Below are 19,651 nucleotides of genomic sequence, written 5' to 3'. Positions count from 1 at the left end.
AACTTTTATCGAGGATTGTTTTTCTTTCGGAAAATAGCTGTTGTTGAAGAATTTGAGTTTAGATTCGCTCATCCGTTACAGAATGCCAGGCCGATGACTTAATGGACAGTTTAAGTGGAATCCACAATTCATCCATAATGTGACACACAGGAAGTGACGTCACAGTTGAGTGAACTCTTTAACGTAGTTCTTCTTTTCGACCATGACGTAGTCTCGTGGCACAACGATGAACGACCGATCTTGAACTGGAATGATGGAAACAACATAAAAATTAAAAGTTATGAGTGTAAGTTGCATGTATAACGAATTAGTGACAGAAGATACTGAAATAACTCATCATTACTATAAGTATTAGAACAATAATCATCATTATCATTGATGAATGAATGACTAACAGGATCGGGTGGTCATGCTCGATGACTTGGTTGATGCATGTCATTGTATCCCAATTGCGTGGAACGATGCTCATGATGTCAGTCACTGGATTGTCGGGTCCAGACTCGATTATTTACAGACCGCCGTCATATAGCTGGAATACTGCTGAGTGCGGCGTTAAAAAACACATAAACAAAGAAAACAAACATTGTACAATTCAGCTATAGATGCGCTTAAAACGTTGAGTTTCAACTTACGTAGTGTTTGCACGGCTTCTTCCATCGTGGGTACACCTCTATAGGGGTTGATTGTATACTTGTAAACGAGAGATGCCACCGTCCCCGCAAGTATTGGCCCTGCCCAGTATACCTGCACATAGTTGCTATTCGAGTCAGTCCACAGTTTATCCAATTATCTCTGAAACCATCAGGCGGTGTGCTAACTGTCCGTTAAAATTAGAGTCAACATATGTCAAAGAAATGTGAACTTAGCATCTTATTTCGCGAATCGCAAGATTGATACATGATATAATGGGCCACTGACAGCTACTATCAAATATATAGAATATGAAACTTTACACAAGAAAATAAGAAAAGAGTCGCATGAAACATGTCAGATTCCTTTTTACTGCGATAATATATTTATACGTGCTGTAGTGTGTGAAGTACACGTGTGTGTTGTAGTGGTCGTGTGTGCTGTGCAATGTGCTGTAGTATTTTTGTGTGTTTGCTGTAGCCTGTGTTGAACAGGTGCCGCAGTGGTGATGTACCATCGTCCCGAGGCAAGGGCGTTAACCGACTTTTAAGTCGACTCTCCACCCTTAGCGAACTGGGCTAGAATTTCCAGGCTCGATCGTGGCGCCAACAGTGGCAATTACGAGTTATGTCCCTTCTATGTCCCTCCTATTGACCAATCAGATTCCATCTCTCATATCACTTGCATTTGCTTCGAACAAAATGGCGGCGCCGAAGTCAAGATGATCTGATCGATAATCAAGACCTTTATTTCCCATCTAAGTGTATCAACTCACTTGAGCACCTTGATTAAAAAGGCATATCTGTCGACGCCCAGTTGGCCCATTTTCTTATCCTGCAGTCTACCAAAATCTGCAGTTAAAATCCATTTTATTTACGAACCGGGTGTCTAGTTCAATACGCCATTTGGCCTATGCATAGACTCGTTATTCATCCGGAAATCCGGAATTACAGCCTAGTTCGGCAAGGGTGGAAACGGGACTTTTATAGTCAGTTAACTCCCTTGATTCGGGAAGATGATAATGTACACATGTTGTAGTCTGTGTTTGTTTGTTTGTTGTTTAGCGCCGAACTCCAGCTATATGACGGCGGTCTGTAAATAATCGAGTCTGGACCATACATTCCAGTGATCAACATCATGAGCATCGATCCACCCATTTGGGATTCGATGACATGCTTCAACCAATTCAGCGAGCCTGACCACCCGATCCCGTTAGTCGTCATTTACGGCAAGCGTGGGACGCTGAAGACCTATTCTAACCCGGATCTTCACGGGTCTGTGATGTACATGTGCTGTAGTGTGTGGATGATGTGACGACCATACCCAGTGGTCCTTCCAGAAGTTGATGGCGACTGCCGGCCCCAGGGACCAAGCGGGGTTCATGCTGGCTCCGGTGTAGGAGATCTGGGGACAAAATATACAGTACAGTTAGAAGCACAGAGGACACCAACTCACAGATAGGTGGCACAGAGGACACAAACTCACAGATAGGTGGGACAGAGGACACAAGCTCACAGATAGGTGGGACAGGGGACACCAGCTCACAGATAGGTGGGACAGGGGACACCAGCTCACAGACAGGTGGCACAGAGAATACCAGCTCACATATAGGTGGCACAGAGGATACCAGCTCACAGATAGGTGGCAAGGGGATACCAACTCACACTTAGGTGGGGCAGAGGATACCAGCTGACAGATAGGTGGCACAGAGGATACCAGCTGACAGATAGGTGGCACAGAGGATACCAGCTGACAGATAGGTGGCACAGAGGATACCAGCTCACAGACAGGTGGTATAGAGGACACCAGCTGACAGATAGGTGTCACAGAGGATACCAGCTCCCAGATGGAAGAACAGGGGACACCGGCTCACAGATAGGTGTCACAGAGGATACCAGCTCACAGATAGAACAACAGGGGACACCGGCTCACAATTAGTGGCACAGAGGATACCAGCTCACAGATAGGTGGCACAGAACCTACGTCGCTCTTAATTGTAATAAAGAAGTTTTTCATCCATAAATTCTCATACTTACTGAGGTATCTGTTACCTGATAGTGTCAAATATCACGAGAGAATGTCGACGACCATTCAGCCACATATATCAAGTATCACCCAGTTCTCTTACCCTACGTATATACTAGGAATATAGATTTATAAATCCACCGTCAGTCTATGATTTGAAATGCGATCACATTTCCATCTTGTCGTCTTTCAACTATTGGCCGCGCCCTAACAAATAAGTGCCAGATATCACATACGAAGAAACAACATCACTGATACCAGGACTAATCAAAAAACAGCTTACCAACAAAGAACCGGACATATTCGTCTCGAGGCGTGACACACTGGTCGTATCTGGTTTTGCCATGTGTTTATGTACGGATTTCTAAGACGAATAATTTAACATTAGGTTTTGGTAATGACCTCAATTACAGGTGAGGTGAGGTGAAATGGGGTTTAACGTCGCGTTCAAGATTATTGCACTTATGTAGCGACGTGCAGGCACGCGTGTGTGTGGCTGCTTGTACTAGTCCGGACTGATGCCGATTTATAGTGCTAGCACACTGAGATACCATGCCGCAGCTTAACATAAATACCCCACTCAGACACAGTATACTGACTCAGAGCCGACCAGTCCTTGTTTCAGTACAAGTACCATCTGTTAACGTCTTTTGGTATGAAGCGGCCGGGGATCAAACCCCGGACTTTAGGCTCTCCGGGCGGACGCCCTACAACAAGCCCACGGAGGCGGTCAGTCCGGGTTTGATGTCCAACATGCCATTGGGTAATAGTGTGAAATCCATGTTTGATCCGCAGACCCTTTATATATATGAAAATGGCAAAATAATAAGTTTAGACTTATCTGTTCATGCACCTGTGACACAGCACGCCCCTAAACGCATACAACCCATAGTGGCCCATACTCTCTCATGAAATGTCCACAACCACAGTGTCGCCTTACCCCTGAGAAGTGCAGCATGCCGACAGTCAGACCTATGGCCAGAGAGTGACTTCCCATGTTGGGTTTGTTGGGGTCAATTGTGGCGTGGATGGTCATGATGAGGGTGAAGGCCAGAAAGAACTCCACGACCGCTCCCTGGAACTGCGTGATCCCGAGGTCGGTGTTGACGTATGCAGCACCCAGGTAGCCCCGGTGCATCTCAGGTGTGACGCTGAAAATAGTGTACCAGTCGTTTTGATGTACATAACGTTTAGAGTGAGTGAGTGAGTGAGTATGGTTTTACGCCGCTTTTAGCAATATTCCAGCAATATAACGGCGGGGGACACCAGAAATGGGCTTCACACAATGTACCCATGTCGGGAATCGAACCTGGGTCTTTGTCGTGACGAGCGAACGCTTTAACCACTAGGCTACCCGACCGCCCCCATAACGTTTAGAAAGAAGCCCGTGTATGCGAGGACTTTTCCCGACTTATAACACATCTCTACTTTTAAAATATGACAAAATATTTTCAGGTGGAAAATATTAAAAAAAACCAACCATTTGTTGTTTGTATTACTACTGTCTGAGTAGTCCTTGCCTGATGCACGTGGAATTTATGCTCTGCTGCTGCAACACGTGCCTCAGACTCGGCCATGAGCTGTCCTTAACAATGCCTGGTACAAGGCTGCTTGCAATTCACAGAGGTTCTGAACGAGGTATTTATCAACCTCTTGCACGTTTTGAGAACACGCTGATGGGGGATATCTGAAGTGAGTGAGTGAGTGAGTGAACAATATTCCAGTTATATCACGGCGTGTCAGCTTAATGTTGGAGGAAAGCCCGAAGTGATACAGGTCTCAGACCTTTACCACTTCGGTGAAACCCACGAGCGCGAGTATGGTGCTGATAAACCTAGAAACATAATTGGGGCGAGCCGGGATTCGAACCCACAGTCATAGGTTTCTGGCGTGCCCAAAGACGCAACTCTGCGCAGCGAATTGCGGCGCCTTAGACGAGTGGGCCTTCCGATGCCCACTGGGGCTATCTGAAACGATTTTCGGTTTCCTAACCTGGACCTTTTAAAGAATAGCATGAAGGTCAGAAGGTTCGATACTGGTGGAAGTCAGGGTAGGGTGCACGGGTGTTTGTCGTGAAGGACTCTATACTGGTGATCGGGTGGCCAATATTGCCGGAGAAACTGGACACGTAATGGGGCCTTTACACAGGATGGCGACCTTTGTGACTCCCGTGTGCGACCATAAAATTTGCCGGGTCGTCGTTGGAGGCTCAAAGGAGGCAGAATGGTTGCCTAGGTCGTTCCAAGGTGGTACTCAGGAGGTTCAGACATCGCCACGGACGCCATGGTCGCCGTGAATTTTTGAACATGTTAAAAAAAGTCGCACAAAGGTCGCCGAGGAGGTTGGTTACTCAAAAGTGGCTCAAAGGAGGCAGAAGGGAGGCACAAACATTGCCGTTGTTGCAGAATGAATGCCCAGTGATCGCCCAATGGTCGCCAGGTAATAACTGCGTTCTGCTGAAATATTTTCCCGTTAATCTGGGCAATGCTTCTGCCTCCCTTGTGCCTGCTTTGGGCGACCAACAGCATGCATTGAACGAGGACTTTGGCGACCACCATGCCTCCATTCGGCGACCACGGCAACACCATGGAAATGCTTCTGCCTCTTTTCTGCCTCCTTTGAGCTACCCGTAGTGCCTCCTCAGTCTGCCTATAAATAGAGGGCTTGTACCTGCAGTGTTTCATTGTGGTTGCAGATGTTGAACAACTCGAGCAGTTACTGCTGAACAACTGCTGGAGCAGTTACATAGAAATGTGATTTTCTGGGTTAGGTGACCATTGAGCGTCCTGGACAGTTTTTGATCGCTCAAAGGTGGCACAAAGGTCGCAGCCCTGTGTAATGGGGCCTTAAGATCAACTCGCTGCGGGTTCCTGAATGATTTTTTCTTTTATTTTTGTTTCGTTTGTTTGTTTGTTGTTGAGAGTCGGGTTGCCTCATAAATACTGCTACTAACTTCACGGCTTTAGGTAAATCCTAAAATATACGACATGTAGTCTGCACCTTACTTGCCATAAAAAAAAAATGTATTGTGACTTCAAAATTTTGATGTACATGTAATGTGATATGGATTTATGACGAAATGTTTTTGGGTAATGATATTTACAATGATATTTACTGTGCCACAAGGATATTCTGAAAGATTGATCATATTTACAACAAGACATCAGACGCATGGGATGCCGCACCATCAACGCCGTTAATCGTCTAAGGGAGATAATCGTTTTGTGATATGCTAATAATAAATAAGAGTAAGGTCCATGCAGTGTTAAGCTATTATTCACGCACTGACAAGGAGCTTAGGAATTTATGGTTATCTCCCTTGCTACAAGGTCGAATGACGTTTGGACATGCGTATAGCTCACAGATTATCTTCTTAACACAACGTTTGAGATACAACCGAGCATGCTCTTTCTACCAAGATTTCAAAAAGCGCAGAAGTTTTTTGATCAGGATTACAACATTCACGGCCTCATTAAAGCTTTCAATTTTTCTTATAGTAGACATGTGGAGGACATTTCCAAATTTGACGCATCAGTGACAAAAATGATGTCCGATGCAATTCCCTATTATGACTTGTACCGTATGTTCCCATGTGTTTTCGGGTGAACAATTGACTAGCCTTTGCATGTGTTTGTGACAGGTGCAACCGGTGGGGCAGGATACGCTCAGCTTTTCGCGAACACCTTGTATCATTACCATGTGATAGTGATTCATAAACACATGCTCATGACACAGTGGGAATCGGACAATCGACACAGCTTTATGCAGAGATTTCTATTGGATATGGAAATGGTTTTGTCGCTTTATCAACACAGTTACTTCTATTTGATAAAGTACAACGCGGTGTCTAAAGTTTGCATGCTGACCTGAAGGACACACTCGGGCGCAGTGGTGACTTAGCATAACTATATTGTCTGCCGACCGCAAGGGTAGAAGTATGCCCGAAGGGAGCTTTACAAGGGCCGTAAGTCCGTTTGAAACTACCTTGTAAACTGGTTCCACTGTGGTACGTGCCGCAAGTTTTTCGCTTTTAGCCAGACTGGAGCACAGTCTATTTAACAAGCTGGAACCACTTCCCTTTGACCACAAACTTTACCGTAAGGAATACAATCAATCAATTTTCTCCCTTTGGCCATGACAAGCTCCTCCCCAGCACATGACGCGTTCGTTACTTTCTCGGTAACATCGCTGCCATCAGCTTGGAAGCGGCCATTACAAGAATCTTGAAATTTGCCCTCTCATCCCAAATGAAATGACATTTATATTTTTGTGTGTGTTTTGGTAATGCCATCACAGTGCGTTTTGAAGAAGGTCTGACTTTGTTTAATCAGATCGGTTCGAGATTGCAGACTAACAGAAAAGCTTACCAACTCCTCCCTTACATTCTCACCATTATGATAGCTGAAATCAAATAGAAATTCAAATTGACTAACAAAGAAAATAATATTATTTAGGTTGTGGAAGACAAGGCTCGTCCCATTTGTGACCAACACGTGTTATTCCGAGACAAGCCGTATAGCACCTCGTGCCCCTCTAGTAGCCATTAAACGCAAACGCCCCAAACTTAAAGAATTGTCAACTCGTGGGACTACTTCCAACGTCTCTTTCCCCCATATATCATATATATTGCAGATGCTATTTAAAACACATCGGCCCTAAGTTATTTTACGTAATGATTGAACCCATTTATCTGTATCTTGGGTATATTTTTAGATACAAGACGTATGTAAAATCACATTTGTTTCCTGAAGGATTCACTATCGAAGACAGCCATTTTTCGAACAGCGCGAGCCAATCAGAATGCGCGTCAGGATATGAGTACTTCGATCAATAGAATCCCGAGTGTTTTAATTAACTTTTCGCAGCATGCATTTGTTTAAAAAAATGTGGAAAATTGAAGATTGCCAGTTCCACACCACAGTGTATACATATAACAGAAATGTGATGAATTCAAACCTACACGTGCGTTTGTTTACATTCAGGAAACGGCTCACATGGATGCGACATCCGTTCATTTGAGCTATATAATACGACCTGGCTTTCAAAAACGACATTTCGTGTAATGTCCCTTTGCATATTATACCAAGAAGTAAAACATATATGAAAGTAATGAATTCATAACCGATTTCAAAACATATGATTCACGCTCTATTAAACTCTCTTTATCTGTTTATGTGATATTGTGTTGTGGATATTTTTGGCCGTTGGCGATTATTATAAATGTAGTTGTAATAAACAGACCAAGTTAGCCAATGCTCCAGAAAAATACATTAAAAAAACACCAAAAGACACTTTCGTACCGATTAATAAAATATATGTTGTTCTTAAATATTAGATTTTGTAAAGTGGACATGTGACCATAGAGATGGCTGAATTCATTCATATTTTCCATGGTAGTCCTGGTTCACGTCTAGGTTGGAGGAACGGCGAATACGTGTGGGGGTTGATGGGTTTTATTCTATCTGTAGTTCAATCGGTGACATGAAGATCCCAGTACACGAAATATGGAGAGATGATGGCGATATACCCTAAACTTAATAAAGCAACATAATGTACCAAATGATCCCTTTTATGAACTACATGTTTCTACAAATATGACTTGTCAGACATTGCTTTTGGGTATAAATTTAATGTATACCAGCTTGCAATTACATATAAAGAGACAATCCACTTCCATAACTAGTGCTTTAACAAAGATGTTTATTTTTGTTTTAATAGATATTAAAAGTTGGATTTAGAGAGTTGGCGTAGTTATATTAACAAGAGATAACTGAACAAGAAAAGTACAGGTTGCTAGAAAAATATCGATTCCTCAATAAATATTCACAACTATGAGATGGTTGGTATACCGGAAATCAATAACGCAAAGATACATGTATATATGTTCTCGTGGCCATTTTTGTGACCAGGTTCCGTCTTAGAGCAAACGGGCATACCTAAAACAATTGTCAACTCGTTGCGTAATGGTTCACATATATATTTCCCCATATATTAAATATATTTCAGATGCAATTTAAAACATATCTGGACATACGGAATTATACTGTATGATTGAACACATTTAACTGTGTCTTGGGTATATTTTAGACGCAAGACATATGTAAAATCAAAGATTGTTTCTTTGACGAAGAACTTGAAATCATGCGCGCATTCCGATTGGTTTGTCGTATTTTCGCACACAACATTCATCGACAGGGGGACAAGTCTTCTTGCAGGTTACGGAAAGGGGCGAGTGGTGACGAATGCTTGGTTCCGTGGGATAAACATTTGAACGGAGGAGGCGTTGCACAGTACGTACTAAGCACTGCCATACCTTCTCTACTATATATTGGACATTCCAGAATGTTCGTTTGTTCAGTTTTCAAAATATTAATCGAGAACTGTGTCAATATATTGTTCAAGCGTAGACCGAAATTGAATTCGCTAGGTTGAAACGAGTGCCGTAAAGCTCGAGAAAGCTGCTTTCTAATTGACTGATGTCGACTTCTTGTTACTCATTTCAGTCGTCGGTCAAAGTTCGCGAAAGGTCGTCCTGACGTGACCCGTAATGGGATGTCCTCAGATCTTTGTTTAGCGGCAGCGACAACTTAGATCTGATTTTCAGGAGATTGTATTAACAGGAGCTCCGTAAACGGGCTATCGCTGTGAGGAGCTTTATGTCAAAAACGTTTATAACATCGCAGATTGTGGACCTATTCAATTTAATAAATAAAAAAACATATTATATCTCCTATTGTCTTTTCCCACAATGTTTTCAAATTTCGGATTTCGGGTACAGCTTGCTCTCAATGGTCGATCAGACATGTTTAAATTGTCGAATATTTGGTGCAGATCGGTAAAGTCTTGAATAGGTATTTTGCATTAAGAAACCTTCCCCCTGGGAAAACCAGATTAGAAACACAAAAATACGGGGGGCGGCCTGACATCGAATGAGTGAATGAGTGATTATGGTTTAAGAGTGAGAGACACCATAATAACGCATGTGGGGATCGAACTCGGGGTCTTTAACCACTTGGCTACACCCCGCCCCCATTACAACGAAGCATGTTGTATCGAATGTATGTGCTCTCTCAACTTGTCTCTGAAAATCCTGAAAATGATAGCAGGTAACATATACCATTTGTTACACACGTAACCACAGAAAAGGTTCAATTTCTTGACAAAACAGATATTTATACGAAGTTTCATGAAGAAATATCGAACAGCTCTTCACCAGGACGGACGGGAAGGGCTCGTTTCGGAGGACACTATTTGAAGGGTGATTTTCGTACATAGCATTAACATACAATGTTCATGTTCTATTATCAAGACATGTTTGTGTGTTTGTTTGTTGTTGTCTATGCAATTGGAATACGATGCCATGCATCAACCAAGTCAGCGAGTCTAACCACAGAGTTCTACGGATCGGGAAAGGTCCAGAGAGGTTGGCCAAGCACTCCCGACAGTATGGTGCGTCCCGTAACATTCGGGAAACTCAGCCGATTTTGTCTAGTCGGATTACAATCGCTACTATGTTGTGACATATTCTGCTATATCGGATCAAAATCGTAACAATGTCCTGTGTTGTCTGGACAGTGTCCTGTGGATCGGGACGCTGTCGTGATGAAAGGTCATGAATTGTTCATTGCCGTTTCTTGTCGATTGAGTCCAGATTGCGTCCAGCTCTTGCCGAATGCGAACCGTCTTTGTCGGTTCACTGTCCGGTCACTGTCTGATCTCTGTCGAGTCGCATTCGGGAGAATCGGGACGCTGTCGGCACAGATTCGGTCGTTTTTTACCATGCGGAAGATACTAATCGGATCAGATTCGGGTTAAGATTGGGAGAATCGGGACGAATTCGGCTGAAAACGGCTGAATCGTGATGCTTCCTGAACAATATCTGATTGTTTGTGAATTTCCCTCCACGAATCACAGGATCTTGATCAGAGTTTTGACAAATCTTAATCGCGAATGGTCCTATCAAGGACGGCAGCAAAAATCCTGAATGTGTGACTGGGCCCTTACAGCAAGCATGGAATGCTGAAGATCAATTCTATCCCGCATCTTCTAAGGTGTATCCAGACATGTGATTAGATTATAGCAGACGAACCAATGTCTAAATATACTTACGCCTTCAGAATGTATGCACCGACGATACTTCCGCAGCACTGGGCCAGGATGTACAACAGTCCCCGGATGACGGAGATGTTCTGAGCCACTACGAAGCTGATGGTGATGGCGGGGTTGACGTGGCCTCCAGACACGTGACCGATCATCTGTATCAACGTCATGATAGCGAGGCCAAAGGTCATAGAAATCTGAAAGACAGTGAGAATAATATTAACTAATTTTTAATCAGTATTATCGACCCTCTTCTTTGCAATGCTAAGGGATCGACCATAACAAACACTGCATTATATATAACCTAAAAACATTGTTCCAGGAAATACGGAAAAAATTATTCAGCCTCATGTTTTACGCAAATACCTGGTGTCAACACTGATTTTCAGTGATCCTTTCATATAAATTTCACCTCTGTTTTGCCTTCTTCGCCCAATGGACTCTGTTTCGGCGACAACTTAAGACGTTTCTGGCGTTGGCGTTGTTATAGTGAGTGAGTGAGTTGAGTTTAAAGTGGGAGGAAAGCCCGAAGCGATGCAGGTCTCAGACATTTATCACTTCGGTGAAACCCACGAGCACGGGTATGGTGCTGACAAACCTAGAAACATAATTGGGGCGAACCGGGATTCGAACCCACAATCATATGTTTCTGGCGTGCCCAAGGGACGCAACTCTACACGGCGAATCGCGGCGCCTAAGACGACTGGGCCACCCGTGCCCCCTTGGCGTTGTTATAATTACAAAGCAAAACAAAATGTTCTAGAGTTGTGTTCAGTTTCTCCTTTCATGGAAATAAATGTCGAAATATATGACAAGTTTGATCATAACATTATTCAGCATTAAGTCGAGTACTAAAGATTTTATTCAATCTGGCAATGAAAAATATTGGCTTGGTATTGAAAAGTGTCATGCTGAACGAAAACCTTATGAAGCCGCTGTGGACAAATGCATGCATCTCCTGGTCAGTGTGCACAGACAGCAGAGGCATGGCCTTGACACGACGTTCTTATTGCATGCGATGTCTCGGATTGGAATGACATAGGTAGCAGGATGGAACCCAGTGTAACTCCACTTCTTTGATAGGCATTCTGGTCCACTACTGACTTCACCAGATACACCACAGTGAGGTGTATTACGTCGGCAAGGATAAAACCCGTGTGGGTATTTTCTTTACATTGCTGCTACCCTGTCTATTTGTACATCTTTGAAAGAACAAAGCAATTCCTCAACTAGTTACGCTGGCTATGTTATAATTATTCTTTCATTTTCCAATGGTTATGCTTGTGATAAAGCTTTTTTAAAAAATATTCTTTCACTGAAACCTGAATTTGACCCCTACAACGTAAACAATGGGGACGTTTAGACCTCTAATCCCTTGCTGTCGCTGTAAATGTATCACTGACAATGAATAGGATTCAGTTACCACGGCTCACCCACGGAGAAGGTGAAGGTCCTTAAACCTCGTGACACTGACACCAAACATTTAATCCGGATATATATTAGTATACTAGTGCGAATGGAAACTAACTAACTATGGAGACAAACTATCTGTCGTGAGGCAGTCATGCTTTAACCAGCATCCTCCGGCATGTCGACTTCAGGTTTCTTTTCAAAGAGCCTAGGTTAAACGACTTGTGCATGAACGCTTATGTCATGACAGTGGACACACGTGAGGTACAAATGTTCTTTATTTTGTTCATACAATTCTTGCCACACATTATCCGCAATGTATTCAAATGTTATATATATATATATATACAATAATATGTGATTGTTTGGCAGGTTATACACACAGGTTATAAAATCAATACATTTCTTTACAGAAATTCAGAAAAAAATAGAAAACTGTTTTCATGTTAAGCGAGTGAGTATGGCTCCGACCATCGAATGTTCAAAATCAGGGACGATCTAGGATTTTGAATGACTAAGGGACGCAACTCTGCAGCTTGCATTACGGCACCTTTAACCACATGGCCACCTATTACTCCTACTATACAAAACTTCCTCATAAGGAGGAATATCCTCATATCGTAACGCAGAGAGGTATCGTATCGGAGTAAAAGACCTGATTTTAATGAGATTAAGTTAATTTGGGCCTTTTTTTACTTATAACAGAAAGTACTTTCTTATTTGTATTCAGTTGTAAATAAAGGGAGTGATTGTAGTCGATAGCCAATGTAGCCAATGATTCTTTCAAATGTACGTTTTTGCATTCTACATATGTTTTACTGCAACTTTAGATGTTTTGACAGTCATTGTTTTCTGAACTAACACATATTTATCTCTTAGTATTCTATATTACAATTGGCCTTAAACAGTGTCTCATTGGTCTTAATGACTGGGTACTGTTAGATGGTAAGAATTATTGTATCAATGTTTTGGCGTATGGTGTTTGGTCCTCCGTATATCGAACCTAGCAGGGCACTTCGAGATAACCAGACATTTAAGATAGGAGGCATGAAAAGCCAGACTGATCAGGAACAGTATTAGAGATTTAAAGCAATACGATTTCATACGTGAGGAATTAAGAACACAACACGTGTATGCCATGACAAACTGAAATGTATATGGCAGGCAATGACCAATATCATTTGTGACACACTATTCTGGACAATGCTGTACACAGATTACGCCACACACCGACCTGGTCAGGCACGAAGTAGATGTGTTACACAACATTTAACGACCCAATAGGCATTCCAAAATTTTTGGAAACATGAGTGAGTGAGTGAGTATGGTTTTACGACACTTTTAGCAATATTCCAGCAATATCACGGCGGGGGACACCACAAATGGGCTTCACACATTGCACCCATGTCGGGAATCGAACTTGACTACTTGAGCGAACGCTTTAACTACTACGATACCCGACCACCCCTTGGAAACATGATAAATTATGGTATGCAAACACGTATGTACAATCCACATTATCGAATACTGATATTGGTTGAACTATTGGTACAAATTAACTGTGCCTTTGCAGCGATGTGAGATGATTGTGTGAAGAAAGGTGCACGATATCTTGGAGAATTGCTTCCCGCCATGTGAAAGCCTTATTGGCGGTTCTCAAATCTGTGAATGTGTTTCAAGAAAGTATGACACTTCAATAAAATATTTCTTAGTTTTTTTCACATAATAATAACTAAAAGCGACAAAATTATTTCCATATTCATAAAAAATCTCGATTGTACGTTTCCAACTATATCATGAGCATGTGTTTATAATTAATGCGACAAAATTATTTCCATATTCATAAAAAATCTCGATTGTACGTTTCCAACTATATCATGAGCATGTGTTTATAATTATTATTTTGTTGTGTTCATTGTAATTCCTGTATTCTGATTAGCTGAAGTGGTCACGTGTTATTACATTCAGTTCCCAGTGAATGTAACATTAAGCCATGCCCACCGAAGCGGACTACTTTTATTACTACGTGAATCCCAATATTACAGTCGAGGGAATTCCCTTTCTGCTCACGTGTATCGTCATGCACAGGACATTTAGTGAAATTCATGCATTTTCATTGTCCAAACTACCCTTTGCGACCGAAGGCCGAGAACGAATGAAACAGCAAACATGCAGACTCGCTCGCCTGTTTTTTGTCCGCTGTCCATGTCTTCGGGTTTCATTTCTAATCCGCACATTTCCAACTGTGTCTTTCCGTTCTCATGGAACTAATGTTTGAATCTGGCGGTAACTGACCATGTTATTTATAGAGCCGCCTTCTCCCGAACATACATTTGTTCCGGCTCGTCACAATCTGACTATTGCAGTGCTTCAATCTTGGCTGACAATCTTGTGTTTACATTCTCCGTAACTAGTTATATGAAGCAAGATGACAACCCCGGTGTATGATGTTGTTCAACATTAACCTGAAGATGTACTGGGAATGATCGAGCCTGTTGTACAATATGATTACCAATGGAACTGAGTATGACTGAACAGCCGCTTTTTGGCCTGCAGACGAGCCGGATATTTTGACACCAGGTATCTGAGTGGTGTGGCCTGTCAATATCAAGATTTTATGGATTCAAAGCCAGAGTGTGAATGAAATGAGACATTTGTGGCCCAGAAATAGTGGGTCGTGTATGATTTTCTTAATTGTGCGTGTTCTAAAATGAATTTCACCAAGTATGACAAGCTGTCACTTCAGTTGGGACATTGTTTTCGTGGACTTTCAAATCTCCTCCCAGCTAACATATAACATTTTCATAAAATTTTCAAAAGGTTTCATTGTAGTTTTTCAAAAGCATTTTTGTCAAAACATATAATTAACGTTTTAGAAATGTTTTACAATTATTCAAAATGTTATTGAAATGTTTTTAAAACGTTTTTCAAGAACATCATGCTATAACACAGGTGAAACTATATTTCATAACATGTTATTACAATGTTTTCAACACGTTGCCGAAATGTTTTGCCAAAACATATTTAATGAAATGTTATCATCATGTTTTAAATAAATTGTGTAGACATATGTATAACCATCTGAATAAAGTGTAAATGTTTTATAATTATTCAAAGTGTTATTGAAATGTTTTAAAAATGTTTTTCAAGAACATCATGCTATAACATAGGCGAAACTATTTGATAACATGTTGTTAAGATGTTTTCAACACGTTGCAGAAATGTTTTGGAAGAAACTATTTCATGTTGAACACAAGTTCCCCAGCTAGCACACTCAGTTTTCATAATGCTGTGAGGTGAAGTTGGGTTTAACGTCGCGTCCACGATTATTGCACTTATATAGCGACGTGCATGCACGTGTGTGTGTGTGTGTCTGTGTGTGTCTGTGTGTGTCTGTGTGTGTGGCTGCTTGTACTAGTCCGGACTGATGCCGATTTATAGTGCTAGCACACTGAGATACCACGCCACAGTTCAACATGGATACCCCACTCAGACACAGTATACTGACTCCGAGCCGACCAGTCCTTGTTTTAGCCCCTTAATGCCGAGCGCTAGGCAGGGTAACAGCAAGAATCATCTTTTAACTTCTTTTGGTATGATGAGTCCGGGTATCGAACCACCGACCTTCCGCAGTGCGGACATACGCTCTATCCACTAGACCACGGAGGCGGTCTATCATGTTAAATATTACATGGAAATCTGTAGTGTTGGACCCAGTGAGCACCCGCATTAAAACAAGTCCCCAGCAACCCGTCGTATGAGGCGACTTAATTAGTCGTTACTCATAATATAAATCGCTTGTTTCTCTGCTCCAGATTAGATTCTATACTATCACAATACTTAAATGCCCCCAATACTAAGGAGGTGGTGGCGGTCGGGTAGCGTAGTGGTTAAAGCGTTCGCTTTACGCCGAAGGTCCGAGTTCGATTCCGAACATGGGTACAATGTCTGAAGCCCCTTTCTGGTGTCCCAGTCGAATAAAATGAAGCAACCAAGCCATACTAAAAGTCGGGAAGACAAAAAGTAACACGTGACCTCAGTAAGTAATTTAAGTTACGACGACACAGTGCTGTTGAAACGGCTTTCATTGTTTGTGAACATTAAGTTTATACGAAACTTCAACACCTCGTTGACATGTAACGTTTCTTCAATAACATTACGGTCACAGCTAACTGATATTGGAAACCCACTATGGAAGCTGCATCAAACTCAGCATGGCCTTCAGCTGTATGCGATGATTGAAAGGGCGATTTTTTCTAGTAATATTTTTTTTCACATTTTTTGTCAGTTGATCTAAAAAACTGATAATCGCAACTGATAAATGATAAAATATTCTCTTCTCACAAACTCACAATTTGTCATGCTTTTTAATATAGCATTCTGGCATTTATCACAACTAGAGAGTCTGGTTATGTCGCTTTATGTCCAACGTTATTCTCTATTTTGACTTGTACCGGATGTTTCCGTGTTTTTCAGGTGAACAAATGACTTGCCTTTGCATGTGTTTACGACGGGTGTCACCAGTGGGGCAGGATACGGTAACCTTTTCGTGAACACCCGGTATCATCACTATATGATATGGATTAATAAACATAGGGTTATGATGCAGTCGGGTCGTACACTGGACTCTTCTCTGTCATTAAGGTTTTGTTGGTTATATTTATATTATGATAATTTTCATAATAACCATATGTCCATAACAAATTTCTTACCGTAATTTTGTTGCCATCAAAGAGCACAGATGCAGACCCAACAAACGTCAGCAGCAGCGTCCCAAGGAACTCGGCGTAAACCGCCCTCCAGAAACATGCAGTGTTCAGTTCTCGGACATCACATGTTTTAGCCTTGACATTGGTGCCGAATCTTGTTGAATGGAGTTTGTTTGCAACATGAATATAATAACCCTCCATTGTCACTTCTTCAGCAGCAATTCCACACTGTTAGCTTGTTTCACAGCTGCGATGACCTGTCTTTAACCCTGAAGCTGAAGCGAGCGATTAAATCCTCTGTGAAGATTTGGACAAACGTCGATTGGTCAGCGACTTGTCACGTGACCGCGGTGATGATTACATACGCCTTGTGAAAACCTTTGATCAAAAATATATCATACCTGTCTGCTAATGTTTTGTAATTGTTGGTATGTCACATCTTGATCAACGCAGAGATTTTCACAATAGATAAGTGTCGACGAATGGTGTTAGAGTATGTGTTTGTCAATATGCAGGTACCTCGCAGGGCCTATCAGTCCATGGCAACGGAGCGTTACGAGTTGAAAGAACTCCGTTGCCTGCATTGGACATTGTGGCCCTTTTACATTGGCAGAGCATAAGACCCTAATGTAAAACATTATACATTTTATTCACAACGGAAAAAAATGAAGAGGGAAAGTGTCGCGGAGACTTTCTATAGTAAACATGGGTGTAATTAAATAAAAAATATTATAATGACTATTGACATAGTGATAGGTGATGTCTCAAAGATGTTTATCGATCATCGAATTGTTGAACTGCTGTCTAAGTTTATTAAGACGAAGAATAAGTGCTTTCATCGGCAGAACTGACACATTCTTTCACATAGACTGTTTAAGTTACATTTTTGTACATAAAAGCTGCGTACGTCGTAGCATTGACAATTAAGGGATACTAGTGTAGAAGTCAGTAAATAACTGAGTTAATACTTCAAATTGATTATAATGCGCAGTGTTTGCATCGATTCAAATAATTATCCTTCACGTCAAAGTTGTATGACGGTCAATAACAGGTGTTGCGGGATTGTTGCGAAGTTAGTATATCATCTGGTCTTATTGTAAAGTGACAGCATGTTTGTTTCGCTGTGGAATGTCTTAAGGTTTAAATATTGAGTAGGTTTGGAATAAAAGTTCCTTATGATAGAATATCCTTCCGGGTGAACACGCTTCTTAGGCTGGTTGAGCAGTATATCCCACTTTTATCATGGCTTGTTGGAGGAAGGTCCGTGTGACGTCGCGAGACGTTTACTGCCTCGCTGGTACCTACCTCTGTGGTCATGGTCACGACTCTTTTGGGTTTGGAAACCAACGTCACCGTATCCTCACACAGCCAAGGCCGCAAAGAACGAAAGACGTCGCGGAGCGGACCTTCATCATAGAGGTTTTGGCCGGGCATTTAAAAAGCAAGATCAGCACATGTTCCATCGTCATAAAACCCAAATCCCTCACTAACTCACACACTTTGACAAATTGCTTTGTGTCGTTGTTCCGACATGTTGACATCAAGTCGTTTTAATAACTTATAAGCTTTAAAGAACCCATATATTTTTTAACTGGTCTGTAACTTGAGAATGTGTTTGCTTTATAATACACTAATGAGATACTTAAGATATTGTTTGTGCACTCACTGTAAGGCGGTAGTAATTGACATTAGACACTTACACCGCTCTTTATGACGTCACTACCCCCATAAGTCGGGGCTATGATAAGACAGATGAAAATAGGTTATGTTATTAAATATGTTTCACAGCACAATACTATTCTTCTATCCATGACCTCCGAAAACTAAGCCTGTGAAATCTGCTTTAATAGGGGCCCTGTGGATCAAGGGTGTGTTTTGGTTGGGTTGGGTTTACAAATACATAGATATAAACAGCTCTGGTGGTGAGTTTATGGCAAAGGTGATACATTTATTGTACCCCGTGAAGAAAAATAACTGGAAAAGTGCGTTCAAAATAACAAATCATCGATTCACGAATTTCTCCCCGTATATGATGCCATTTAACGAAATATATTAAAATCTATTCAGTGAAACAAAAGCATACTCAATTTAAGCTTACAACAGCCACACAGTTATCGAACTGTATTTCAGTGTTTCAGTGGAAATGAAACGTTCAAAATAAGACATCGTTAGCTTTTACAGAGTCGAGTGTTTGAGAAGGCAAAGCGTACGTAAAATACTAGAAGCTGCGTTTCTGTCGACGTATATCGAATAACAACGTCACAGTGAGTACAGAGTTTGAGTCCGTGAGTGAGTAATGTTTTACGCCGCTTTCAGGAAAATATTCCGGTTTCACATACTGCGCCCATAAGGGGAACTAAACCCGGGCCATAGACGTGACAAGCAAACGCTTCAACCACTAGGCTAAACTACCGCCTCGCCTGTACAAGGAATGAGTGAGGATGGTTTAACGCCAGTTTCAGATAAAGTTAAGCAATATCACATCAGGAGACACCAAGAATGGATTGCAAACTTTATTCACAACTGGAAATTGAACCAGGTTTTCGGCAATGAACAAAACGGCAAACCCACTTGGTTGTCAAACCGACTCTTTTTTACATTGACAGATTGTGGGTTTTCGTTGAGCAAGGAGCATGTTGGTCATGTTCCAGGTGATGACGCCGCTATGGCTTTGCTATGGCGTCGCTGTGGCGATGATTTTAGAAGTGAACTATCCATAACCAAAATTTATTCTGTGTATATTGTGTATATTTAGCGAAGTTTGATTTCTACGGACA

General features: G+C 41.7%; 1 protein-coding gene across 1 annotated transcript; it reads right to left on the bottom strand.

Moving 5' to 3' along the window:
• Positions 1 to 159: 159 nt before the first annotated feature.
• Positions 160 to 17,075, bottom strand: LOC139463642 (aquaporin AQPAe.a-like). Its single transcript, XM_071244912.1, has 6 exons — positions 16,878 to 17,075; positions 10,765 to 10,952; positions 3,596 to 3,806; positions 1,954 to 2,034; positions 633 to 744; positions 160 to 245 (listed from the first exon to the last, which is right to left on the bottom strand). The coding sequence occupies exons 1-6, from the start codon at positions 17,073 to 17,075 to the stop codon at positions 160 to 162; spliced, it is 876 nt and encodes a 291-aa protein (XP_071101013.1).
• Positions 17,076 to 19,651: the final 2,576 nt, after the last annotated feature.

Source organism: Haliotis cracherodii, unplaced genomic scaffold (genome assembly GCF_022045235.1).
Source record: "Haliotis cracherodii isolate W230 unplaced genomic scaffold, xgHalCrac1.p SCAF_1, whole genome shotgun sequence".
NCBI classification, from domain to species: domain Eukaryota; kingdom Metazoa; phylum Mollusca; class Gastropoda; order Lepetellida; family Haliotidae; genus Haliotis; species Haliotis cracherodii.
The sequence above is the reverse complement of the archived record's forward strand: the minus strand, read 5'-3'. Positions and strand labels throughout refer to the sequence as shown.